This window comes from Charadrius vociferus, unplaced genomic scaffold (genome assembly GCF_000708025.1).
Source record: "Charadrius vociferus isolate BGI_N301 unplaced genomic scaffold, ASM70802v2 scaffold315, whole genome shotgun sequence".
NCBI lineage: Eukaryota > Metazoa > Chordata > Aves > Charadriiformes > Charadriidae > Charadrius > Charadrius vociferus.
In genome coordinates, this window is record NW_009648453.1 from 1,476,311 (window position 1) to 1,502,917 (window position 26,607).

The 26,607-nt window shown below is 42.1% G+C and overlaps 1 protein-coding gene across 1 annotated transcript in view; it reads left to right on the forward strand.

Moving 5' to 3' along the window:
• Nucleotides 1–19,343, forward strand: part of SSFA2 (sperm specific antigen 2) — a 36,545-nt gene extending 17,202 nt beyond the window's left edge. Inside the window, exons 8-16 of the mRNA XM_009885617.1 lie at nucleotides 686–777; nucleotides 4,668–5,882; nucleotides 8,301–8,381; nucleotides 8,758–8,885; nucleotides 9,957–10,107; nucleotides 11,250–11,315; nucleotides 11,994–12,407; nucleotides 18,605–18,729; nucleotides 19,126–19,343. Coding sequence (XP_009883919.1) covers nucleotides 686–777; nucleotides 4,668–5,882; nucleotides 8,301–8,381; nucleotides 8,758–8,885; nucleotides 9,957–10,107; nucleotides 11,250–11,315; nucleotides 11,994–12,407; nucleotides 18,605–18,715 — 2,258 coding nt within the window. The 3' untranslated portion in view covers nucleotides 18,716–18,729; nucleotides 19,126–19,343. The remainder of the gene's footprint in view (nucleotides 1–685; nucleotides 778–4,667; nucleotides 5,883–8,300; nucleotides 8,382–8,757; nucleotides 8,886–9,956; nucleotides 10,108–11,249; nucleotides 11,316–11,993; nucleotides 12,408–18,604; nucleotides 18,730–19,125) is intronic.
• The last annotated feature ends 7,264 nt before the right edge of the window (nucleotides 19,344–26,607 follow it).

Here is a 26,607-nt window from a genome sequence, read left to right on the forward strand (position 1 = left end):
GAGCCTCTTTAGGCTATTTTAACACTTACCTCATGTAAGTAGAAAGGAACAAGCAGGAGGATCTTATCTTGCATGTATAAAATGAGCACTGGGAATGTGCTTTGGCAGATTGCCCGTTGATGTGTCAGAGATGTTTGCTACTTGTCCGCTAAACCAGCTGAGGACCATCTCGAGCAGTTTGCAGAGTCCTGCGCATCGCCCTCTCTGCTCGTGTGATGCTGTTCCTCTGGGTGTATGGGGTGATGTAGGCTGGCAGGAGACGACTGATCTCCTTTATCTCTGTGATCAGAAGGGGTGGCGAATCTGTACGTGTCAATACAAAAGCAATTCTTCCACTGCCTGCATGTGAAGTAACCTATGATTCAGTTTTGTGGAAGGAAAACTCCAGCAGTGGCAAGATCTGCAGGGTGGGTTTTTTCCACAGCACAGGAAAGAAAAATGTAAAAGATGGTTCCTCTTCCACCGCTGCTTCAAGTTTCACAAGTAGGGCTTCGCATGAGAAGAGGTTTTGCTTGAAACAAACAAGTTGTTTCTCTGTATTGTTCAAACTGGAAATTGAAAAGGAATTGTGTTACCCACTTAATGCTGCTTTGATGTAAAAGGAAAGCATGTATTGAATGTGATTGGGCTTGAAAGGTTGAGATTTGTAAAGTAATTAGGGTTGGGTTTTGCTTGTTATAAACAGATCAGCTGTTACGAACCGCGAGTCAGCACTCTGACAGCAGTGGCTTCGCTGAGGACTCCTCCACAGATTGTTCTCCATTTAATCAGCTTCAGGTAAGGTTCTTACACTGTGGTTGAACTATGACCGATTATTGTGGGACAGTAGGGACCTGGAGAGGGCAGGAGGGATGTTGACATTTGACTGCTATCGTGACTGTCAATCTAGATCTTATAAAACTTCTCATTTTCAGAGCTGGACCTGCTGATTCCCTTACAGAACTGCTAAAATTTGAAAGCCTTTCTGGTGGGATAATCTGGGTATGCTTGGGCCTGGAATAATCTCTAAGTACAATATGTCCTCTTTGCCATTTCTGGTGTATCTTTTCTCACTGACTGAGGCTGCAGAATCATAGTCGATTCCTCTCATGACTGCAGTGGGTAGAGATTAAGGTTATGAAAGATTATAGCTTTTCTGCTGATCATTTCATTTCTTGTATCATTTTTCCCTTCCCACTCTTTCACTCCTTTTTTTTTTTTTGGCATACTTTTCTATATTTTTAGTTAGCAGCTGACAGAAGGTGAAAACAATTTCATCCTAACTTTATGTGAAGGTATACTAATGTTTAGTCGATCTTGAGCTCCCACACTGTTTCTTGTTCCAGTTCCTTTGATCTCGGTCCCAGAACTTGCCGTGATACTGACCAGAGACAGCATGTCTTAGGCGAGGCTTTTGTTCCAGCATGGTGTTTAGGTGTCTGCCCAATACACACGTTTGCACAGCGCTATACCTGATATTTAGGAGAGGTGTTCTCTTGCCTCTCCTGAAACATTTACACAGTAATAGCCATGATTTGGTTGTCCTGTCGGTCAGCCAGAGAAAAGTCTTGAGTTGGATCCTGGCCTCAAGGCCATCAGTTAGCTGTCTGGGACCTAAACCACAGTCTGGAGAAATACAAAGATGGGATTCTGGGTATCACCAGTAATATCTTTTCTATGGCTTGCAGCTGCTGAACTTTTTTTTATGTTATTGTATGTTTTTTTCCTTGTGGCACACCAAACATTTTAAAAGATGTTTGGCACTTATTAGGAAGAGATTCCCATCCTCCCCAACTTAATTGGGTTGCAACCCGATTAAGAGTCCATTAAAAGCATGTTGTAACTAAGTGCCCCTTCATTTGAAGACTGGTGGAGTTTATTTTTGTTGGCTGTAAAGGGATGAGATTTTTCTGCTTTCTGTTATGCTGTTTTGAAAAGATGTATTGAGACTGCACAAGATTTGTGCCATGGAGTCGCTAGGCTCTCTTCTGCCACCTTCACTGCTTTATTCAGATCAAGTGCTGAGCTGAATTCAGAAAATACGGGTGAATGATGAGACTAGGGGAAATGGGAACTTCGCAGCTTGTGAAGAGAACCTGTGAAAAGATGAAGGGGATACAGAGGGGTGTATATTGTTTCTTAAAAGTATGGTAAGTTAGTGCCATCTACTGTTAAATAATTGACTCTAGCAGCCATAGCATTCCTCTGAAACTCACGACAAAACTCAAAAAACTGGAACCTTATTGCCTTTCATCCCTGACATCCAAAATAAAGAATTCTAAGGGAGATTTTGGCACTAAGATGGGATATTCTGTAGGGGAGTTTCATGTTACCAAAGAGGTGAGAAGAATTCTCCATCCAAGTTCTTGAAGTTTTGCTTGCCTGACTTGTGAGTGAACAATGTGATGGAGGATTAGAGACACAGATACGCATGCATGTAGCATACATAATTTCACCTAGACATTACAGTCTTTTGTTCTTTTAATACCTTTGACTTGAACAGTATCCGGACCTGTACAGTCTTTCATACTAATTTGTGACTGTGCCAGTGAGTGCAGTGTTAAGCACATACTTACGAAGTTGACCTTCATGACTGAAATTTTCTTCTAGATGGTTGGAGAAGGAGCAAGTGGTCTGTGTGGTGGGTGGGGAACTGTATGACAAGCTACACCCAGAGGGTGGTGGTAAATCAGACTGGCAACCTGTTACAAGTGGGGTCCCCCACGGATTGATATTGGGCCCAGTACTTCATAAGTGATCTGGATGATGGGATCAAGTGTACCCTGATGAAGTTTGGAGATGATACCAAACTGAGTGGGGAAGTGGGTACTTTGGAAGGGAGAGCCACCTGCAGGAAGACCTGAATAGTCTGGAAGAGCAGGCTAACAGGAACCTTATGCATTTCGACAAGGACAAGTGTAAGGTCTTGCACCTGGGAAGACATAAACCAGGAGTGCAGCTCAGTTGGGATCTACCTGGCTGGGGAGCAGCTCTGTGGAAAGGGACCTGGGGGTCCTGGTAGACAACAAGCTCAATATGAGCAAACAGCGTGCTGCAGCAGCAAAGAGGGCCAACAGGATGCTGGGTTGCATTAACAAGGGCATCACCAGCAGAGATAAAGAAGTCCTTATCCCACTCTACTCAGCGCTTGTCAGGCCACACCTGGAATACTGTGTTCAGTTTTGGTCCCCGCAATACAAAAAGATGTGGACAGGCTGGAGAGGTCTGGAGAAGGGCCACAAAGTTGATCAAAAGACTGGGAAGCCTGCCCTATGGGGACAGGCTGAGAGAATTTGCCTTGTTCAGCCTTGAGAAAAGCAGGCTTAGGGAGACCTTATCACCATGTTCCGGTATTTAAAGGGTGGCTACAAAGAAGATGGAGACTCCCTTTTTACAAGGAGTCACATGGAAAAGATGAGGGGTGATGGGTACAAGTTACTCCTGGGTAGATTCTGACTGGACACAAAAGGGAATTTTTTCACGATGAGAACAATCAGCCATTGGAATAATCTCCCCAGGGAAGTGGTGGGTTCCCCATCATTGGACACTTTTAAGATTCAGCTGGACAAGGTGCTGGGCCATCTTGTCTAGATCGTGCTTTTGCCAAGAAAGGTTGGACCAGATGATCCTTGAGGTCCCTTCCAACCTGGTATTTTATGATTTTATGAACTACTGCCTGATGTACTCCGTAAGTAATCTCTCTAGAAAAACCCATAGTTAGTATCCTAATGGCAGTGAAAACTGCAGAAATTAGAGATGGGAGAAGCTTCTCTAAATTTCTAGTTCATGTGTCAACTATGGTGAACTTCCAAGATATAACATATTTGTTACACACAAATTCTTATGAAAATGTCTTGTCTGCTTGTAAATGTACCAGTCGATCAGGCCAGCTGAAGGAACGTGCTTTGTAATCCATAATCTCTTTTTTTTTTCCTTTCTCATAGCTGCTTTTCCTGCTGTTTGTTACCTATTAAATTAGCATCTCCCTCATACATATCCTCTGTTTTAAACTGTTGATTTAGAATGAAAAGGGGAAGAAGTATTAGGAGAAAGAATAGGAGGATGGGGGTAATAGTACTGGATGCTGTGTCCAATAGAGATTTAGCATCCTAATGTGAGTTTCCCAGTCTCAGACAATTCTGTGACTTAAAACAGGCTGAGTGTATAGGCAGACTGGTTTTCCCATTCTTAGTGTTGTCCTGTGACATTAGTTTCACTATGGTCTGCAGTTCTCCTCACTTCTGCGTATGCATTCCCTAATACCACTCTTCATTTCATTGCTGACTGTGAACCTTTATATATGGGAGATGCCACGTACTTCCACCCTGCTAACCCTTGTCATTCCTACCTAAAATACTAGCATTTTACTCTTTTACTGTGTTGCCAGTTGTATTCTTCTGACAATAGTTCATTGTAAAATCAAAGAAATGTGTGAATACATTGCTCCTATTTTTTTAAACCATCACCTTTTGGTCCCATACTGTAATGTACTTCTAACCTTTCTGCTTCTATGGTTTCTTTGTTTTCCTTCCCTGTTTTTGTTGCACAGTAACTGCATTTTGTATTACTCATTCTGCTCCCTACCACAATGCCCAATGAATATGGACTTGGACTCAGCCTGAGCCCCGAGAAGGGAGTAGTTGAGTTTCCAGTATGTTCACCCCTTTGCTGGCTCATATCTTTCCTAGGTTCAGGAGTCTTTGCAGGGCATGGGAAGCAGTGCTGACAGCTGTGACAGTGAGACAACCGTGACGTCGCATAGTGAGGAACAGATGACACCATTAGCCATGGAATTGCCCTGTTTCGTTAAGTTTGAGGAGGAGGAAGAAGATGATGATGATGATGACGATGATGAAGAGGATATTATCTCTGAAGTAGAGAGACGAAAGGTAGGAGCACCTTCTGAGAACAGAAGGAGTGAAGACAGAAAAATTATTGACTATGAAACTGAACAAAATCAAGGTGGAGAAAGCAACTCATCTCATGTATCAGAGACAGTCGAAGGAGACGTCAGCTCTAAAGAGGAAGACACTTCCAGTGAGCAAAACCAATCGGACCTGCTGGAGGAAGGCAGTGTGTTTGAGTTTCCTCAGTACCACACACACCATATTCTCAAGTCGATGGAGTCTGCGGAAGGTGGTGGCTCCTCCCCATCATCCGTGGATAGGGTTCACGTTGCTTTGCAAAGAGCCGAGATGAGGATCAGCACATCTGATTCCAGGGCCGGACGCACTTTGCTTAAGTCAAAAGATCTCCTGAGGAAGCAGAGACTCTGGTTTGCTGAATCGGGCTATCCTCTAAGGCGGTCTCAGTCTCTCCCAACTCCGTTGCTGAATCCAGTGAAAGTGGTGTCCTCTGTGAATGTCCAGTTAACTCCAGGAAAAGAAACTCTGTGCAGTCCTCCTTCGTTCACCTACAAGTACACACGTGTGGAGGAAGACAAGAAACCAGTGTCTGAGAATGAGAAAAGTGAGGGTGAGGCAGCCACCGGCCAGCCGGTGTGCAAATCCACGCTGTTCATTGCGCCTTCGTCTTCCAAAAAAGAAGTGCCCCAGACTGGGCCCAACAGACTGTCCGAGGAGCCCAGTCCCACCAGGGTACAGAGCTGCTTGCTGCATGCGCCAGCACACATGTCCCAGTCGACGTGCTCCCTCCACTCCCTCCCCGCTGAGTGGCAGGACAGGCCGCTCTGTGAGCACATGAGGACGCTGAGCACCCACAGCGTCCCAAGCATCTCTGGCTCTTCCTTTGGCCCTTTGCTTTCCCCCTTCAGCTGTCCCTTCTCTCCAAGGCATGCTGGATTTCCTCATCGACCTCATGCCTTCAACCCGCCCTCCACTGTGGAGATGCAGCTGCGCAGGGTCCTACATGACATCAGAAACTCTCTGCAGAACCTCTCACAGGTAAGAGGAGGCCAAATTTTTACCTTGGGCAAAAGAGGCTTCTTATTTTATCCTCAAAACCCAAAAATGTTAGTCTGATTATTCCTTGGCATAGTGCAGCAGATCAGGAAAATATGACCTTTTGTGCAAGTCTGATTTGCTGCAGTTTTAGGAGTTTCTGTTTAAAGTGACAAATGATCGTCTCTACAGTGCTCCACTTTTTGCATTTAATTTTTTCTTGTTGTAGTTGACCCGGATTAATTTATTTTTTTTTTCGTAATTTTTTTTTAAACTTTTATGGATATTCTTGGATGGGAGGAACAGTGCACTCTTTATCAGCTATTAAGGTGATAGTCTTTAGCTTTAGATTTGAAAATACATATTTGACATTCCTTTAACCTCTCTCTTGTCTTTGACGTACCTCCCATCCAACTAATAGAAATTTATTTTCTTAATTGCAAGTCCCATGGCTTCACTAATGATGTCAGTGATGTCTGTTCCATACACATTTCTGTGCTCTTTCATGCCAACCTTTTGCATGTTCAGCTCTGGAACTAGTCAACATGATCCTGAAGTCATCCATCTGTTACTAAGAACCAGTTTTGTCACAGTGTGTGAAATTTTGTCCGTCTCATGACTCAGAGAAGAAATGCTTTAAAAATACAAGCACGTTGTTTTTTAACCAGTCTCTGCCACACCTTCTGCGCTTTCCTTCCTGATTGCCAGCTGTCCCTCCTCTGCCATCACTGTGCTCCTGTTCTCTTCAGTGGTGATCCAACTTAGAAGCCTGCGAGCTGCTTCAGGAGCCTGTGTGGGCAGAGGAGACTCTGCTTGTTTGTATATGAATACGTGAACACTGTTCAGTTGCAGAGCTTCAACAATTTCTGTGGGTTTTACTCAAACCCAAAACATGCTCCTGCCTGCACCCTGTTGCAGTTGGTAGGCCATAGTGGGCTTTTTTAGACCCCTGTTCTTTTGGTTTATTTTGTCACTTGTCAAAAGTTAGAGGCTAGTCCCTCCTGACTTTGGTTATATCGACTGTCCTTGCTTCTTGGAGCAAGCTTGTGTACTGGGATAGTGGAAGGCTGTGATCAGCTGTGTTTTAAGTCAGCCATTGCTCCCTGTAGTGGATGGTGTGCCTGGGAGTAAGCGTTTGCAGAATTTAACCTTGTTTGTAAAACTTGCTCTTGGGAACCAATTGCAGCCTTGGTATGGGTAAGGTTACAGTGTGCTACAGCCCTTTTATCACTTATACCATGCTCGCTAAACCTGCTGAAGAGGTCTCTGTATTACATCTGGAACTCATGCTCAAGCTGGTTCAGTTAAAAAAACCCCAACATTAGTATCGGAGGCGATAATAATATCTCCTAGCCCACTTGTTCTACTTCCAGTGTAATTCTGGGAGCTTGGTCCTTCTCATTACGGGGGTTTGCATGAAAATGTCTTGTTTACAATACACAGTTCCCTGGTGCTGCTTTTTCCTACAGCCAAGATCAAGTTCGGCAGCATACTCAGCAGCTAAAGAAAAAGTTGAGATGTTTCAAATATATGATTCTGATTTTAGGAAGGAATAAAGAGGAGTAGATTCCTTCCTGATAGAACAGGGAACAGAGGAAACTGGGAGAGGAAAAAAAAACAAACCTATGCCCTTGATGTGATCGTGTTTGAGCAAAACTCCTCGGGATGAATGGACATGCTTCAAATTTTCCATGGCATGTCAATAGTCCTTTGAATTCTTTCAAAATTATATTGGACAAACTGGTTTTTTTTCACGTTTGAAAAGGTGAATGTTTTTGCTTTTCCACTGTTCTTTGTTGTGCCATTTCTCTACATGCATTTTATCTGGTTGCTCCATGTGTTGATGCAACATGCAAATATAAATTCTTTAACACTCTTGTTTTCATAAGAGATCATTAGCACGCAGGGGTCTTTGGATGTATGCAATGCAGTGAGATTAAAAACCAAAATCAACACAAATCTCCAAATTAAGAACTGAGCAAAACCTCACAACAAGTGTGACTGTAATCATGCTTTGAAAATGGCACACTTTAATTAGCTCAGTTCTGTTTTCCGAGTTGTTCTCCTTATCATTACCTAAGACAACTGAGACTCCTGAGTTTTCAGGCGTAACATGCTTGCTGCAGAAAAACTTAGCTTGTATTCCTGCTTACTGTGTCAGACAGGATTAATTTGGTTTTTCCCTCGCACCACATTTGCATTGCAGAGCTTTGGTGCATGTGCTTCAGTTAAGAGCTGGCACTGCCATTTTGTAAGGTTTCCTTTTCCCAGTACAGTAGTTACATAGATAGCAAAAATTGCAATGCCAGCAAGGTTGTGTTTTAACAGCGGCTGCTGCCGGAGTATCTGTGCATTTGGGAAGATGAGTTCATAAAGGGGATTGCTGACATTCCTATTTCCAATTGCTTGTTTCTTCCATAGTACCCGGTGATGAGGGGTCAGGATCTTTCAGCGGCCACCGGTTACACTACTCAGAGATCATCCATTCTACCTCTCTATGAAGTAAGTGACACGGTGGTACTTAGTCAAAATAAAAGACAAAGAAAAGTCCTAAATGTGCCACAGATTGTGCTAACTTTGGGAGGTTCCTGATCTTTGCTCTCAAGAGATAACAGATGACTCCATCCTGCAAATAATGTTAAAAAGGATTTAATCTGAATAAATGGAAATCCTTTCATGTGTTTGCTTGTATAATACATATAAAAATGTTGCTTTCTTGAATTATTGTGAGTTCACAACATGCAGCCTCTCTAGTATACTGAAGTTGCTGAGGTTCTTCTTGACTCAAAGGGTACATCTGGGCAAATGTGATTATAGGATCCGGACTTATTTTAATTCAATTTTTCCATGTAACGCATTATTATCTTCCCCCCTCCAGAATACTTTCCAGGAGCTACAAGTGGTAAGGCGAAATCTAAACTTATTCAGAACCCAAATGATGGATTTGGAATTGACTATGTTACGTCAACAGACAACAGTTTATCAGCACATGACAGAAGAGGAAAGGTAAAATGATCTTTTTCAAAAAAGAGAGAAAGTACTCTGGCACTTCTGGAAATGTGTCGCTGCCCCTCAAATCAGAGCAAAAAATCTTTTAGTTTCAATTTGAACAGGGTTGGAGCTGAGTTTTTGCCAAAAAAACTTTACTCCCTTTTTTACACTTCTTCATTCTAGAGTTTTTTCCTCTTTGTTTCTTCTAATCCCTATTTCTCATTAATTGATTATTTTTTTTCTTCATCCTTTCTCCAAAGTGATTTTACGGCTGTGGATTTTAAGGACTTGATACTTAGGATACTTGAACATAGGATGCTAGCGGCGAAAAAGCCTTAAAAGATTTTCAGCTTAGATTCCGCCCCCTCTCCTCCCCTCCATCTTTGTAGATGTAAACAAAGAATGACCATTGTGGTATTGAGATGCTTTTCCAACTTCCAGTGGCCACTCAGCAGGCTACAGATCGCATTCATGTTCTGGCTCTGTTTGTTTATGCTCACCATGGGTTGCAGCAGCAGCTGATCTGGAACAATTTTCAAAACTGATTATATATTTACTTTAGTTGAATCACCTCTTGACTAATCACTTTAAAAGTAAACATGTTTGAAATCAGTTGGCCTTCTTAGACAATGGTGTCCCAGCCAAAATGTAGCTGCAACTGCTTGGGAATCTAGAATCAAGCAGGAGAACTAGCAGGAGAAGTAATGTGCGAGTACTGCATTGCTCTGTGATTTTTGTTGTTACTGGTTTTAAATTGGATTTGATTAGATAGATACATAAATGCCGATTTCTTCTGCTTGCATATATTTAAGCATTTAAAGCTAAAATTGGAGAATGTTCTGTGATACGCTTTGTTGTTTAGTTTTCTCCATGAAGTGATATATGTTTTGTATAAATGGAGTAAGACTTTTGTTCCATCTAGGCATTCAGCTAATTTTTCCATGAAAGAGAAATTTTCTGTGTTCCCATTTGAATTCCCTTCTGTGAAGTGCTTTACTCATGGAACTGTCCTGCTCAGTTCCCCCTTTGTGGTGTGCAGCTGAGTGCAGTGAATGCCCTTGTTCTTTTTGTGGTTCTTTGGTCTAGATACGAAGCTGATCAGCTACAGAGCTTGAGAAAGTCTGTCCGCATGGAGCTACAGGAGTTAGAGATGCAGTTAGAAGAACGCCTACTTGCTTTGGAAGACCAGCTGAGAAGTCTGCACATGTCTTCACCTTACAGACCTCAGACACACGTGGTAAGTATTACTTTTGCAACAACATTGTATGTTTTCTCAGTGTAATGTTAACTCATAACTGTTAAAACTCTTAAGTGGGGTGATATCTGGGGAATCTCATGATGCCGTGTGTATTATCAGGGGTCATATTTTTTTATTTTCAGTCAGTGTTTGTCTTGGGGATGGAAAAGTGTGTAAATAGAGGGACTTTCTTGGTGTTAATACGTATCAATACATACATTCTGGGGTTTTAGGTCTGAGATTTCAGACCTCTTCTGTCAGTGCTTTCTTCTTTTTCCTCGTCATGTCCCTGAAGTCTCACAGTTTTGGTAGGTAGTGCTCATGTCTAAAATTCTTGGGGGATGGTGATGGTCTTTCTGGAGTTTTCCTACACTGGTTTTCTTTGAAATGAGGGCAGAGAGGTGAGAAATGCATAGTGTTTCTCTCCCAAGAAATGGGGTGTGCTTCCCCTCTAGCTCTGCCAATCCATGGAACAAAAAACAGGAAGATCCAGCTGTCATCTTCATTTTTTTCCTCCATTGCCTTTTGTATCTCCTTCAGTTGAACGGTGTGGCTCCCCGCCAAACAGGGGGAGAAGCTCTGCTCCCATGGACGCTCCCCAGAAGCACAAGAGAGGGGATAAAAAAGACACTTGCATACGTTTATTGGTGGCATGGTGATATACTTTCTCTTCGTTTTCACTCAGCGGAAGACTGTTCCTCTTTTTTCTGCTGCAAGTCTGTCATCAGCCAAACAAAAGAAGCACAGGCGAAAAGTATCATATGTCCTTCCTGGGTTTCATTCCTCTTTCTTAGCCAATCCTCTTCTGTAGAAGCAGCACAGGCACAGGCCACATCTTCCTCTTCAGTATTTTGTCATGGGAAAAAAATTGAAACCCAAGAACAGGAAAATATGGTATTACTGTGATCCCAAGCCAAACTTGCATTTTTTGAACCATATAAATATCTTTTTATTTGTAAATCCTTTTATAGAAGAAGGCCAGCTTTAAAAATGACTGAAATAAACTTTCTCCAACCAGCTTTGCTTCCTGTTTCCAAGTTTTTGCTTTTACAGAAAGTTGTCTGAGACACAGCATGTTTATATATTAGCTTCTGACAGCTCTAAAAAAATACTCAGTGCGTTAACTTGACTTAATTTTTCAGGGTTTGTATGGAAGCAGAAGTACTGATAATCTCTCATGCCCTTCTCCGTTGAATGTCATTGAACCAGTAAGTAATTGTTGTGTGCTGTATATTTTACTAAGAAAAAGAACCAGGAACGGATTTCATTAAAAATGGTATAGAAGTTTCATTTAAGCGTAATCTTGGACATAATTTACTCACTCGAGTAGTTCCGTTGAGATCAGCTGCATTTTCCCTTAAGCCAAGTTAACCATAGGTGTAAGAAGCTGTGAAGTTGTTTGTTTTTAGGAGGAATATGTAGAAGTCAGGTGGTGTTCGAATTTAGTTGATACGATGACAACACGGTGAGTTTTCTAGGGAAAATTATTTCTTATTTTTCTGTACATTGTATGCTACTGAAAACAAGTAGTTCAAAGACTGCAGAAAGGAAAGAACAAACTTGAATTGTTTTAGCAAAGAAAAACAAAATCAAGCCTTTACGTGTGTCTCTGTCAATGGCTCTGGCAGGACGCATCCTTATTGCAAAAGTCAGTGGCTTGGGGAACTGCCACAATTCATATTTATGTTGGCTTTCAAAAAAGCCCATTCCTTTTTATGATCCTCTTTGTTGCAGTCATAAGGCAAAGCATATATTTATTTTATAGCTGTATTTGTTACATGGAGGGAATGAGTAAGTAATTGAATAAATAACAAGAAAGCATAGTTGTGTCTGTATGTGACTTTTTTATATGCTTATTCAGGACTGTTTCTTTTCTGAATCCTTAGGTCTCTGAACTTATTCGTGAGCAGTCATTTCTGAAGTCTGAACTGGGTTTAGGAGTGGGAGATCTTGGACTGGAAACTCTCCCAGCAGAGGGTGCAGAGTCCGTATTCTCCCATGGAAACTCTGATTCCTCTTCAGTGTGCTCCGGTCACGCAGGTAGAAAAGCTGGTGTTGGATCCTCTGAACTAGCAGGAAAGTCTAAGAGTCAAAGCAAGAAGTTATACCGAGCCTCTGTTGCCTTAACGCCGACTCCCCCAGTAAGAGCAGGCACTGGACAGCTGGTGGAAAGCTCTGAGGAGCTTGCAGACTCCAACCCAGAGCTGGAACACAAACTTGAAAAAGTCCCTCTTGTGCCTTCGGTTGATGAAATCCACAGAAGCGTGGAGCAGGAGGAGCTGCAGCAAGTCATACGAGAGGTGAGGAGGGAGTGGCTGGGATCTAGGACGTTTGAACAGTGTTTACTGAAACTGAAGACAGGAGATCTGTAACTCTTGGCCACTGGGGTTTTCTCTTGCCTCTCAAGCCAAGGCTCCATACTGTTACTGTACTATTTCTGAAGGCTCGGAGCTTGTCACTAGGTGTTCAAGCTACAGTTCTATCCTTGTGCAAATCAGTAGACGTTTTTTTCAGTGATGGTGGTTAGCACGTAAATGAATAGCTAGTAGTTGCTGTATGTCTGGGTGAGAAAGAATTTGCCATCTCTAGCACTTGGTTAAGCAGCAGTATTTCAGATTCCCAAGTGAAAATTTCTCTGTCATGTTGGCTTGCTAAAATGCCAGGTTAGAGTTAACGTGATTGATGAAATACTGTTTCTGGAACAACTCCGTAGTAAATGTTAAAAATAATTTCCCAGTCCCTCTACCCTAAACCACTAAGGACTGTAGGAGTGTAAGTGAAGCAGGCTGAAGTCAGATGAGAAGTTATTTCAGACTTTAAGACTGATGTTGGACCAATGCTATTGGACTAGTTTTATTGGCAGTCAATGAAAGTGAAGGGTTATTTTTCCTGAGGGCCAGGTTAAAAAACAGGACTAAAACTGCATGTTTTGTTTGTCAGCGGCATGACAGAAGGCCTTACGGCAAATAGTATAAATGGGAAAAGGAAGCAAAAGAAACTTCTTGTTCTCAAAAGCAGAGCCCGTGAGAAAGTGGAGCGAGCTGTCTTCTGTGAAAACAGAAATGAGGATTGAGAACCTGTGGGTTTTATTCCCTCTCCTTCAATGGAGAGGGGCCTCAGCCTTTAGCTGAGGGTCATTGGACCCTTAGCCTTTAGCTGGTCCCTTGAAGCTTTTGTGTGGATCTGCCATAAACCACTCGAAAGGCCCGGAGAGGTGTCATGCTCAGGAACGTACAACAGGCCAGGCTGTAACGCTGCGGTACCATCCAGGTCAGCTTGCTTTGAGGCTCTGAGTAACTGGAGCCAGCTTTGCCTTAGCTTTATCTTTAAAACAGATGAGAGGCAGGCCACTCATCTCCTGATAAAACAGGAGCTGTGATCCCAGAGGATCTTTTGCCACACCTTCACCCCTCTTCTCTCAGTACAGAAAGAGGCAGAGCATACTGGACCATAAGGTATCCTTTTACTCATCGTCTGACCACAAGACTCTGCTCTGTCTGCCTCTGCAAAGTGGAGATGTTTTCTTGGCTGACTCACTGTGGGCTTTGCTATGGGTTGGCACTTTACACTTGCACAGTGAGATTTGTGAAGCAGTAGAGCATTGCTAAGGAGTGTTCTTGTAGAAGATGATGGCTGGAAGCATGTGACGATATTTACTTTGTTTACCTTTTGGGTGACTCCATAAATAACCAGATCTGAGAGTGCAAAGAATAATGCATATCCACAAGCATTAACTGTCAGTGAACTGCTGGTGTTAAAAGAGGATGAAGTTTGGCAGTGAGACGAAATGGAGACCAGCTTTCAATAAGTAGCCTCACGATGCTTAATAGTGCTTTGCCCCATAGGTGGCCTCGTTAGAGTCAGTGAGATGAGTTATGGAAAGTGGCATTAGCCTGTGGAAGGAAGGGTACTGCACTCAGCTCATGGTGACATACTACCAGACTGACGACCTCGTCGTTACTGTGCTCAGGATTAGTAGCTGAACACCTTCTGGCCAACACTGATCTTTACAGTGGAACTTGTGATGCTACAACTTTACACCTCTACTTTGAAAGCAAAGGAATGAATGAGGCAGAGGGGCAAGCATTCCATTTTTTAATGTCTTTCCCACCCCCATCACCCTCCTGCTGCCACAACAAGTAGCTAGAGTAAAGTTGGAAGGAGTCTTGGGAAAAGCCTTGTTTTGGAGATGTCCTAAAATACTCCCAGACATCCCAAATTCTTTCGCCTTCTGGTCCATTTTTTTTTCCTTTCATGCCTTTTTAAAAGGGGTTCCTTGCCTAAAGCTCAGAGAGGAGGTGCACATGAGATATTTATCACGCCTTGCATTTTGCTGCCGATTCTGAAGTGAAGCCAGGATATTGCATTTGTATCCAGCCCTTCTGTAAAAACCTGTGTGTCAGAGGAGTGGTGTCACGGTGGGGGGCTGCTAAAGGAGAAACTGAGAGAGGAAGGAGAGCGCTGTAATTCAAATGTACTGTAAAAGCAGCAGAGAAAATAAAGGGAGCTGGAGTCAAAGTACAGAGTTATTTCAGTCAATATTTTCCCTGAGGTTAGCCTGTGTGAAAGTTCCTCTTTAACTTCATTAATTGATAGCAAATAAAGATGTGTACTCTTTGCACAGAGATTGTTCTTTGGGCTGTGTGGTACTGAGGAGATTGTAATGCTGAAAGAATCCTCACTGAACTGAGAGGCTACTATTCAAAGATGAGTAATCAGCAAATAACTGAGTTTGACTTACTTTGTAAATGTTTGAGCACACAAAGAGGTTGTCCTTCAGTTTAACTTCATCAGCAGCCTGTTTCGGATCGGCTCTGAGTCTCAGCATGAGAAGTTTTGCTGGTCAGAATGAAGATACATTGGCTTGAAGCACCTGGTAGTTTTTGCAGAGCCAGAATATGCTATTAAGTACCAGTCAGGAAAATCTTGTGTATTTCATAAGAGCTAAAACAGAGCATAAATTGAAATGCGTCTTCCTTGCTAACAACCCCTGTTGTTAGCAAAGGAATTCCAGTTTCATTGTCAAAAGGGAGAAATCTGGTAGGGTGCATTCTTGATGTATGCAGTCACAAATGTTAAACCCTTGCTTATTCCTCCCCTTCCCTGTAGCTGCATGACCTCGTGTTGGGGAAAGAAAAGTCAGGCAGTGTTTCAGAATATGCCTGGGTGGGTTGTAATGCATGTGAGCTTTGACCTGTAACTGTTTGCTGGCTTTAAAAAAGCCCATGGTGTTAACTTCTAGCATTAATGGACTAACTCCCACAGAAAAGCATTCAACAATGTGAAATGTTAAAATGCCAAACAGTGGCCCTCTTGTTTTGATGAAGATACTGCCTAACCTCCACTGGAGTATCACGTGAAGCATTTGGTGCTTGACTCCTAGGTCACGGTGTCATTAGGAGTGCCGCTGGGCCCTCTCACTCTGCTCTTCTGCAGTTTAAAAGATGTGATAGTTTCAAAAACTTTTATGCTTAAAAGCAACACAGGTTTTGGATTTGCTCTCAGTTCTTCATTGTAAATTACCTTCAATGAAGTTAGACTCTAAAGAAATGTATGATTTCCCTGTCAACATCTGTTTTAAGAAGTTGTAATGGGTCTTTATGGGACAGAGAGATGGTTGGATAGAGAATCTTCCCTTTTCTGTTTCTCATTCCAATTCATGTTAGCTCAGCATTCATCAAAAATGTCTGTTGGTAGTTCATACTTCCCTTGTGCAGGTGTTGGATTCCTCATCTTACTGTCGAGCATAAAACCTCAACAGCTGCTGGCATAAGTGGCACAAGAAGAAAATAGAGTAGAAAAGAATTCTTTTAATTACAGAAAACATACCTCAGATCAGGAGTATGAGGACTGTGAAAGCCTCATGCCCATTTTCCATCAGAAGGTAAAGAACACCCGTCTCCAGAATTGCCACTGTGTCACATTTCACTCTTGATGAGTTCATTATTTAGCAGCAACATAATATTACAGTAATGGTGATTCTTTCATAGGGAGAAAGATCACTGGTTTACTGCAGTAAAACGATCTATGAGTGTGGTACTGTGTTATTAATGCAATATTGAATATTAATGTTGTATCAACATAGTATATGTACCATAAATGAGTGGGTTCTCTTCTCTTTCAAATGATCAATTTTTCATTCAGCTGCTAAAAATATTGGTGGAGCATTCATTGACTGCATCTGTCTTTTATATGGAGGAAGCCTTGGCAGCAGGCTGTGCCCTCTGCAGGGTAAATGGAAGGTGCACCTTGCCCTAAATCGTTGGTAATGAAGAATGCAAACATTAGCAATTGTCATGACACACGCATGCGACTGAGTCACTGCAGGAATCAATGCTGCGCTCGCCACGGAGGAATGACCTTGATGAGTCTGGAAAGGAGGGAGGAAGCAGTGGCAGTGAAAAGAAGCAGTGGAGGGTGGCCTTGTTGTCGTCCGGGTGGGAAGGTGAGAGGCAGAGGGCTCAAGTGATCCACCGAGGTCGAGACAGAAGTTGTTGGAAGAGCTGAGAATAGAACAGGAGCCGCTTCCCTTCCAGTCTCTGCCTCGCCACAAGTCTGTCTGTCATACTAGAACATTTACTTGCTAATTTGGGAAGCTTTTATCAGTTTTCTTTGAAAGTGAGGTTTATTTTTGTCTATCCGGTGAGGAAAGGGCACGGAATGACTTGTTTTGTAGCGTACTCCCAGACCCACCCCATGCGATACTGCAGAAGGAAAGCGGAGACAGCAACGCGGGGCTCCCGTATGACGGTGGCCTGCAGGACAGCCAGGGTGCTGTTCCCCTGTGCCAGCACTTCTAAATCCCAAAGCCCTCAGTGCATTGACAGCAGTCCTAAAGCTCTGTACGTCTGTGTGTGCATCGGCATAGACACCCTCAGGACTTACAGCCGTCAATGAGCCAGGTCCTGTTACACACTGGCTTTTCTTTGTTAAGTTAATCAGCAAACAACCCAACTGGAAACCTGTTTCCCAATAACATTATAGTCTCTGAATTTCTGCTTGATGCAAAGTAGTAATGAAGCAAGGAACTTTGCCACTAATGGTTTAGGGATTGAATTGCTTGCCAGTGAGAACAAGGGATAAATAACCTGTTGCTAATGCTGCTGCCACCCTTCTGACGTTGTTGCTTAATCCTTTTGACGCACCAGGAAAAGGGGAGATTTACAAGAATAATTGCAAGATGATCATCAAGATGATGAGAGGGTATGCAGACATGGCAAGGCCGTTGGGAAGGCTGGGTTTGAGTAAATATTATTCCCGCGGTATTGGTGGGGCATCAGAACATGAAGGGATTTGTTACTGGCAAAACTGGAATTAGAAATTTGGGCTTTTTTTCTGGCATCAAGTCTCACGTTCATTACTGCTACTCAGGCACTTGAAAGCTACTTTGAAATGACACTATGAACAGTATTTTCTTTAGTCTAAGATCAGTTATTCACACCAGGAAATTATTTGTGCTTTTCATAAGAAAAAGAAACCCGTGTCGCTTAGCCAGGCTGATGAGTGCTTCTGTGAGTGACCCCGGCAGTCAGGCTCTGGCTCTTACCCCCCTGCACTCTCTCACCATCGTCATCCTCCCCTGTCCTTGGAACCACATCTGACATGTTACTGCTTCCCCAAGTGAAGACCATCCAAAAAATGAGTTGGTGCCAAAGTTTTCTCGTACTTGCGAGCAGACCATATTACTTTTCTTTGTCAGGCCCTGCTCCTTTCCGGCATACTACGCTGTTGTAGAACTGGGGTTCACCTCCTTTTCCTTTGCTGTAGCCATCAGTGGTCTGTTCTTTCTTTGTTCTAGCCTCAACCACACTCAGGTGCCTGCTAGTTAGTAACTCCTGGCTTTGTTTTATGTAAAACTTCATGCTTTGTTACAAGCCTGTGAAAAATAGCCATTGCTGGCATAGATCATATCCCAGGGGCCAACTGCTGATGTGAGCAACAGTTGGAAGTTCTCTGTTTGTCTTTGTTGCTGAAAATATGTAATTAGGATTTGTCTCCTTTTGATTTGTATGAAGACAGCAGCTCATGTTCATAGACTTGGACCTTTCCTACTGCATAATCCATTTGTGAGGCAGATCAGTCCTGCCTTCCTTTTCAAGAGATAATGTCTAATGTCAAAAAGCGGTGCATCTGGGGGGCTTTTGATGTGTGTATCCTGAAATGTCATTTTCAGAACTCTAGCATAGTTGAAATGTATTTTTTCTTAGCATAAAACCAGTAATCCTGAGTATAAAACAGAGATATATTTGCCATCTGGAAAAATAAAACTACTTTGGTTTGCATTTATACGATTTGCGAGAACTTTAAAATTACTTACAGTTATTTTTCCAAGAGAAAACCCTCTTATGTTTTTCCATTTGTGTTTTTTTGGAAGTTGACGTTTTGGTATTGTACATTTTCATATGTCAATAATGTTAAATGTATCTGCAATATCATTTACTTTTCTCGGTTGGTTATATAACTTGCTGACCTTAAAACTTTGGCTAATCCTTTTCAGATCAAGGAATCTATTGTTGGTGAAATAAGACGAGAAATAGTAAGTGGATTGTTAGCAGCTGTATCACCGCAAAGCAGATCTCCAACTCAAAAACAAGATACACAGCCCTGAAATGGGTACTACAGGTAAACTTTGGCCACCTGCCACAACTGGATTTTTTTTTTTTTTGTCATATGAAATACCATTGTTAACTTAAACCTTGCTTTGTTTGCATTTTCCCTTTGACACCTAAGTGATCAAAATGGAAGTTAAATACAGAGGATACTCATAGTCCTGGAGAGCTTTGGAAAATCAGCTGGTTTACAGTTTGGCCCGTTCTATTGCCGACTTTCATGCAGTGGTCGTTGATTTTTGGTTGTGGTGTGCTCCGTGATGACTTTGCATGTAAATGCATCGTGGAGAGGATTTCTGTAGTTTGCCTGCCTTAGATATGAATATTATCAAAATACATACTTAAGCATAACATGCAGACTCCCAAATATCTAATTTAGGTATTCGTCTTGCTTTTTGTTTTCTGTAAGGTTGGATGTAGTCCGAAATGCTGTGGGATTCTGCTTTGAGCGGCGTACACTGGCGAAAGTGTCAAGTTACTTTTGCTTCAGGAGATGATAAAGCTGCTGAGATAGGCTACTGTATTCGACGCTTGGTTCTATGATGTGTCCCTTTCCTTGAGTTCGTCTATAAAGACTTAGACACTTTAACTAGTTCATTACTTTCTCAAAAGCATCAACAAAACTGTGGCTCTCTGAAAGGTTTTGTATTTATTTGTATGTCCCTGTTGTAAATTTTTATGTAGCTAATTTCTTTGTTTAATGATGCATCATGAAACTTGAAGATTTCCAGACGTAATCAATTTATAACACACATTCATTCAAGCCTAGCTTTTTTTTAAGAAAAAAAAAAACCAAACAAAAAACCCCCCCAAAACACTGACCTCTATGAGGTATTTATTGTGCAATAACTGATCCACTTTTAGAGCTTGAAACAACCAATAATGGTTTCCACTGCTGTTACTTAGTGCCACTTCAAAAGAAGGAAAAATATCCTGATGTAAAAATTGCTGTTAATTCTTGGGGCGGTTACTATTAGCAGAGTGGTGGAATGACATGACGTTACTTAAAACTACTTAAAGTTCTGACACTGAAAGCCTTATCTTTGTGTAGAAGACAACTTTTAACTAATTTTATTTGCTTCCTTACTGTTTGCCCATCCCTCTATAGAAAAGTGCCTTATTTTAAGCAGTGTTTTTTGTCTTTGTATTGACTGCTCTCAGTCATGCCAAGAGAAGTTCTTTTCTGCTTCATATTAACCAAAATGCAATAAAAGTAACGATCTTCTGAAAGTAATTAGGATGTGCAACTTGGAATGAATGAACGACCTTGCTTGTATTATGGGGAAAATGGAAAAAATCTCTTTTCCTTCCCCATCCCTCACGGAGTGTATTTTCAGTTAGCCTGGTGAACATGTATGTGTTTCTTCCAGTGGAGCGAATTGGAAGTCATTGGAGATTTTATGTGGTCAAATAAACATTTAGTGGATATGTAATATCCCATTTTGCTGTGCTTGGAATCTCTTGACTCCTTTGCCATTTCCATCTACTAAAACTCTTTACACTATGTCAAGATCTTTAATCAAAAGTAGTTTCAAATATAACAATATTATATGAAAAAGTTTGTAAGATTTTAAATTGTCTTAGGAAGACACACAAGGGCTGATTTCTTTAAAAAAAAAGGAGTATATTAAACCAATAAAATATTTATTTTGCCTATAATCTGTGTCAGTGTTTTTCATTGTGCATGGTTTACTCTTAAGCAAAATAAGTAACATAGATTTGATCAAATAGTGCACAGAATGGAGAACAGCAGGGAAGCTCAGGACTTGGGTTTCCAAAAGCTTTCAGATGTTCAGGGGACCCTGTGTGCTTAGGAAACGTGAGAGAGAAATTTGAGAGAAATGTTGGCACTTAAAACCAAACTCTTAAAGTTGTTGGCTCCTGTTGCAGCTCCAAGAATTTGGTTGGTCTTGATCTTTCTTCAGAGTTTGTCCCTGTGAGTAGAACCAGAGCTTTCTGGAAAGCCTTATCCTACATGTTTAAAAGTTGAAATATAAACTCTGACAGCACTTACGCATAGAGTCCATATGTGGCGGTAAGCTGCAGTAGGTTTCTGCTTTCCTTTGCAGGTTGCACGAGTACACAGTTCCATGCCAGAATGCCACTGGAGAGTAACCAGCCATACCCAAGCGCCTGCAACCTTCCTTTGCAAATGCGCAAACCCAAAACCTCCTCAAATTGCAGCAGCAGATGCACCCTTTGTCTGCCAGCCAGATTAATTAGCACACTCAGCCATTAACATAGGTCCTGTGCCTGTGTACTGCTCTAAGTGGCATTCCAAGAAGGGTGGCAACTGTGGCTCTCGTGGAGAGATGGAGGAAAGCAGTTTGGGAGCCGGTGGCGTCGAGCAGCAGCTGCCAGCAGCGTCCTCTGTGGGTGCGGCAGCCTGGCTCCTCGCCGCCCCGCAGGGAAAAGTCACTTGGAGGTAACATCCTGGAGTGTCTGGAGCCCTTCAGCTCGTAGCTTGTAAGAACATTTGATCTCAGCAATGCAGAGTTTAATGTTTAATATATCCTGAGAAATGAAGAATAGTGCCAATTTTTCATCCAGCTGATGGAAGGCAGATTTCTGGAGTTCTGGCATAATTTAAAATAAAGACGTTTCAAAATGACATTTCTGAAAACTGTACTGAAACTAATGAATATACAAGCACCTATTTTTCCATAATCTGTATAACAGGTTTTTGCTGTTCTTAAAGACATTTCCAGCTAATATTTTCTGAGTGACATTTATCTAGATATAAGAATGTCTATAAACTCCTGTTTAAAAAAAAAAAAAAAATTGTAGTGCAGTGCTGTGATGTAAGTTAAGCTGATCTGGTATCAACTTCTATTGACAATTCTGCTTGTGCCTTAGGAACAGCTGTCATTATTACTGGACACGGGCCTAACCTGGGTGGGTTGCCCTTTAGTAAGGTCAATTCAGATGTAATGATTTTCTGAGTATGGACTATTTTTCTTTTGTTTAATGATTGAAACTGCTACTTTCCTTACAAATTGATGTTGTCTTTTGTTCTGCCAGCCTGCAATTTGATATGAATTCTGTGCTGATTAAAACGGCTTTATTAGCGGCAGATAAATATTGGTCAATCAAATTTGCTGTGAATAAAGCCAGCAGTAATGGCAGAGATATTTTGGATGCTTTTCTAAACTTCACTGTGATAGTGGTCTTTGTGGCTGCCAGTTGGCTGAAGGAATACAAAGCCAAGGGCTGTATTTTGGAAATCCTAAGAGCTAACTGTTTTCTATGAGCACAGGACAGCTACATCGTCATTGGTAGCAAAATAGACTTGTCTATAGACTTATCTATGGCACAGCTCAAATCAGGCAGAGGTTTGGGGGCCTAGTACTTGGAGATTTTTTAATTTTTTTTTTTAAGGTGAGTAAAAGCATGTTTCTAGTCCCAATTGTTGCAGCAAAAAGCCTCAAAAATGACCTCTGTTGAGATGACGTGGAGACATCTGCGCATTTGGCAGCTGGAGGCAAGAGCTGGAAAGGCAGGAGCACCCCCCCGCACCGCTTGCGTTAGTGCTGTGATGCCTGTGAGGTGCTGCTGCCACTCGCCCACACCACCGTGGAAAGGAAAGGACCAAGGACGGCCGCGGAGCCAGCTACGTGGCCGGGGGTGAGTACGCGGGAGGAGAGGCTCCTGCTGCTGGTAGTTTCTGCAGCGCTGTTTGGAGAAAAGACTCAAAGTGTCCCTGCCCCTACTGAAAGAACTGATGGGCTCTCAGAGCTCTTGCAGGCACTTCTGCTGACCATGACCTGCAGAGGGGGAAGGCTGCCCTGCATCTTTTGCTTTGTCACAAACTGTGTGGTGTGCAAGCCCTTGGCAGCCTGCTTTTAGAAAGCAAGTGATGCCCAAAATGCTCCAAGCTGTGCATCTCCTAAGGACCGGTTTGCTCTGGTTGCTGTCTCTTTTAAGGTGAGAATTGAAATCCTTGCTGATACAGTCCAACCGCTGATGCTCACCAGTATTACTCTGCTGAGTCTTGAGGGGCAGCGTTTGTACTGCCTTCAGATTTTGCGTACTGCTGAGCAAATGGCTTACGCTTGAAACATAGCGTAGGGCAGAACATATTAATTCGGTTATACCACAGATGAATCTGTTTCAATGAAACTGGCCACAGGAAGATACTGCTTAGGGAGATGGAAGAAGAGCCCAGTTTGGAAACTGGAGTAATTCAATCCATGACTAGCAGTGTAAAACAAAATCATGCCTAAACTACTGGAAAATCTCTCTTTTGGAGGGTTTTTTTTTCATTAGGGAGCAAACCCAAAACTCTGAAACTTGGATGATGTCATAAAATAGAATAACTGCTGGTTAGATGGCTTCAGTCCAATGGAACACTTTCTTCTGAATTAGCGTGATAATGTCAAAATAATACCTGATTTGATTTTCAGGAAAAACAAGAAACTCATATTATTAACTTGGCATAATGCAAATTTACTTTGATATTTCATATTTGATTTTAGATGTGATGGTAATCCTTCATATTTATGCCATAGAATAATAACGATCAAGATTTTTATAACAGAAGTTGTAACAATAACTGATAGGACAATTTAAAAAACCAAAATATCACTTGATAATGCCAAATAGCTTGTATATCAGGCAATTCTGCATAGTGTGGCAATTCTTGCTGAGTGATGGTTATATTACATACAGGAACATATTTCTCTTTTAATGACAGGCTAAGGGGGAAAGCATGTACAATGGTTAAGTAATTAAATGGTAGCAATGAGAAGGCAGCACGATGAAAAGCAAGAATTGCCTCAGTGAGCGAGTAGTTGTTCTGCTTACCGTGAAGTCTTTGGTACAGATACCTGCTTTCACAGGTATTTCTAAATTTGTGGGTCTTTGTATAATAATGTAGAGTTTCTCATTTTTTTTTTATTTTCTAAAGTAGTCCTCTTTTCTACTGGTGATTTGCCACAATGTATTAGGGAGTTTTAGAGTCAATTTTTTAAGAAAACATCTAAAAATATTCCTGTTTAGTTTTGTGTGTTTGGTTTTAGTTTTAGATTTTGTTTTAGAAGTATCACAAAGACAGGGGAAGTGACTTTGAGGGGCAATGTCCTGTACTAAATATTGAACAATGCAGGTTTGAAATATGTACTTAATAAATTAGGTATTGTTATTATTGGGGTGGGATGGTGCAGGAAAATTTACATCTAGACATATTTTTGCCCTGGCATAAGCTTAGCAAAGGGACTGATTATTTGTAAGTACAAGGAGCGTAGCAGTGCAGGCTCATGAAACTCTTGGAGTTTTGTTGCAGTTAGTAACGTCAGAGCAGCCACAGCAGATGAAACCAAAGGTCCAGTGCCTTCAGTATCTTCATCCCCACAGTGGCCAACAGCAAAGGCTGCTCTTTAGTAAGAGCATAGCCAGAGGGGAGCATAAGGAGCATCTTTGCCCTCCCACTCTCAGCAGGTGGGATTTCCTGGCCAGCAGCGGTATCCTTGATGGATTTTTTTTCTTTTCCATGAATGTATATAATTGCTTTTCTAGCCCATGCCACGTTTTGGTGTCCACAGCATCCTGTGGCATTGAGTTCTGCAATTTAAGCACAGCCTGCAGGGAGAAGGTTTTTTTGTTCGTACCAGTCCCTGAATATTTTGCATGATGCCTTCTAGCTCTGCTGTTGCCTTCAGGCCCCATGGGGCTGCGGAGACGGCAAGGCCGGAATCGGGATTGCCCTCAGCTCCTGGCTTGTCCCTGCTCATAACTCTTGTATAAGAAATAGCAAACAAATGTGCCCCAGCCACCTTCTTCAGGTCACCAAACCATGGACAGCTGCAGAGGTCCAGCTGACTGCATTGCTCCCATGTGGATGCTGCAGACACCACCTTGGGGGTCACTGTGGCTTCTCTAGGCCTAGCCTGTCCTCTGAGGTGGAGGAGGCAGCAAGGAAGAACGGAAAGCTAAAGAGTCTCAAACTAAAAAAATCAGAATTTTAAAAACACATTCTGAATTTGGCATACTGAGCTTTTATAGCCTAGTTAATTGCTTCCCATTCTTAGCTTGCTAGCGTGTTTGTACACTGAGTTTTCTAACTCAGACTCTGACACTGTAAAAGTTCATTCCTTGTTCAGCTTCTGTGTTCTATATTTTAACTTTTGTTTTATAAAAAATTTACAGTAGAAACTCAATTTTATATTTAAATTGTTTGATTCAATGGTATAGTCAATAATTTTTTGCATTAAAGATTTAATATGGAAGTAATATGATTTCATTCTAAAGTCTATGTAAACTGCCAACAGTAGTTCCGTTTATTGAAAAATTTACTAGATTTAGGCTCTGCTTGGTAAGGAAGCAAGTTACAGCGTGACTTCCTGCAAAGCTGAAATACTTCTCTAAAACTGGTACCAGAATTTTGGTTTCTGCACTATCGAACTATAGTCTATATTAGACATGGATCTTTTGACTATCTAATCAGGTTATTTCCTATTAATCCAGCTCGTTTCCTATATTGTAGATGTGTGCATTCTATGGACAGTAGTGGATAGCACCTACCAGTAAGTATTGTATATTACTTGATAGTCTGGCGAGCTGCGAGTCCCAAAGGAAGACCTGGATAGATAGTATCACTTCTCGTGCCCTCAGATAATCATAACTTTAAACTGTTTATGATTAAAATTATACTGCTAAGGGATGGTTATCTCAACTAAAGAGATTATATAAGTAGAAATAGCTGTATTTTTTACTTATCTAGGCTTCATGAATCCATGTATGTAGTTAGTATATCAGCATGTCCAAACCTGCTGTTTGATGGATGAGTATTGGCAATGGAAGTTTGGGTTAGGCTGTTACTAGGCCAACAGCTCTCACTCAATGTCCCACCAAGTCTGCTGCTGCCCAACAAGACTGTCTGTTCTTCTTCTTGACCTGCCTGCAGCAGGACTTACCGCTCACGAGACAGACAGGATCTGCTCTATGTTCTCCCACCCTTGCAGATTTTAAATTCTTTGCATTTTCTGCATATAAATAGCAAACTGTGTTTCCAGCGGTTGAGTGGGAGCCGCCCTGATTGCAACGCCTGTATTTAGCTATTCTGAAAGGAAACTTTCAGGGTCGTTTTGAATATGTCATTGTTTATTCTTGGAAGGCTTGCATATGATTTTATCACCTATGAGCAATGCCTGGTGTAGAACCCCAAGAGGAAAACTTGTCCATGAAGAGGTATGGTGTGCATGGCAAAGACCCTGTCCACCATTCATGACCAACAGCAAGAGCTGTGAAACTGATGCCTCTGTATGGACAAAGGCAGTGAAAAAAATGTTTGTCATTCTAATTCATTAGAAGGGGGCAGAAGGAAGGGGCATGCTAAAGTCCCCTTTGGCTGTCACAGAAAGCACGTGAGCAGCAGCCGGGAAGCAATGTGCTCTTCAGTGTTTCTTCTCCCGATGCCACTGGGGCTGCCCAGCAGTGCGCTTGGGAGATGTAGGGGTGAGCAGAGGTCCCAGTCAGAGCGCCCCAGGAAAGCATGGACCAACACATCTTTGCAAAGGTTCTCGCATACCAGTGGCTACAAATGGGGATTAAATTTACATCCTTAGAGCTCTGTGAAGGCAGCCTGGTAGATCAGAGAACTGTAACGGCGTGCTTCCCTGCATCCACACTGGTGAAATGAGGAACCAAAGCCTTAAGCAGGTTGGCTTCGCAAGCAGCTCCAGCTCTCTCTCTTCTCCTTGCCAGGCTGACATTGCAGTAGTCCCTGATCACAGCCACAACAGAAATTGTATAAGGAGGATGCAGCACAGACACCCTTAAATTCCCTTCCCAGCTGCCTCTCTCTTTGGCTGGGGAAAAAAAGAAAAAAAATAAACCTCCCCTACCACAACAGGGAAAATATGTCAAGCAGGAACTTTGTTGTGAGTACTCTGAT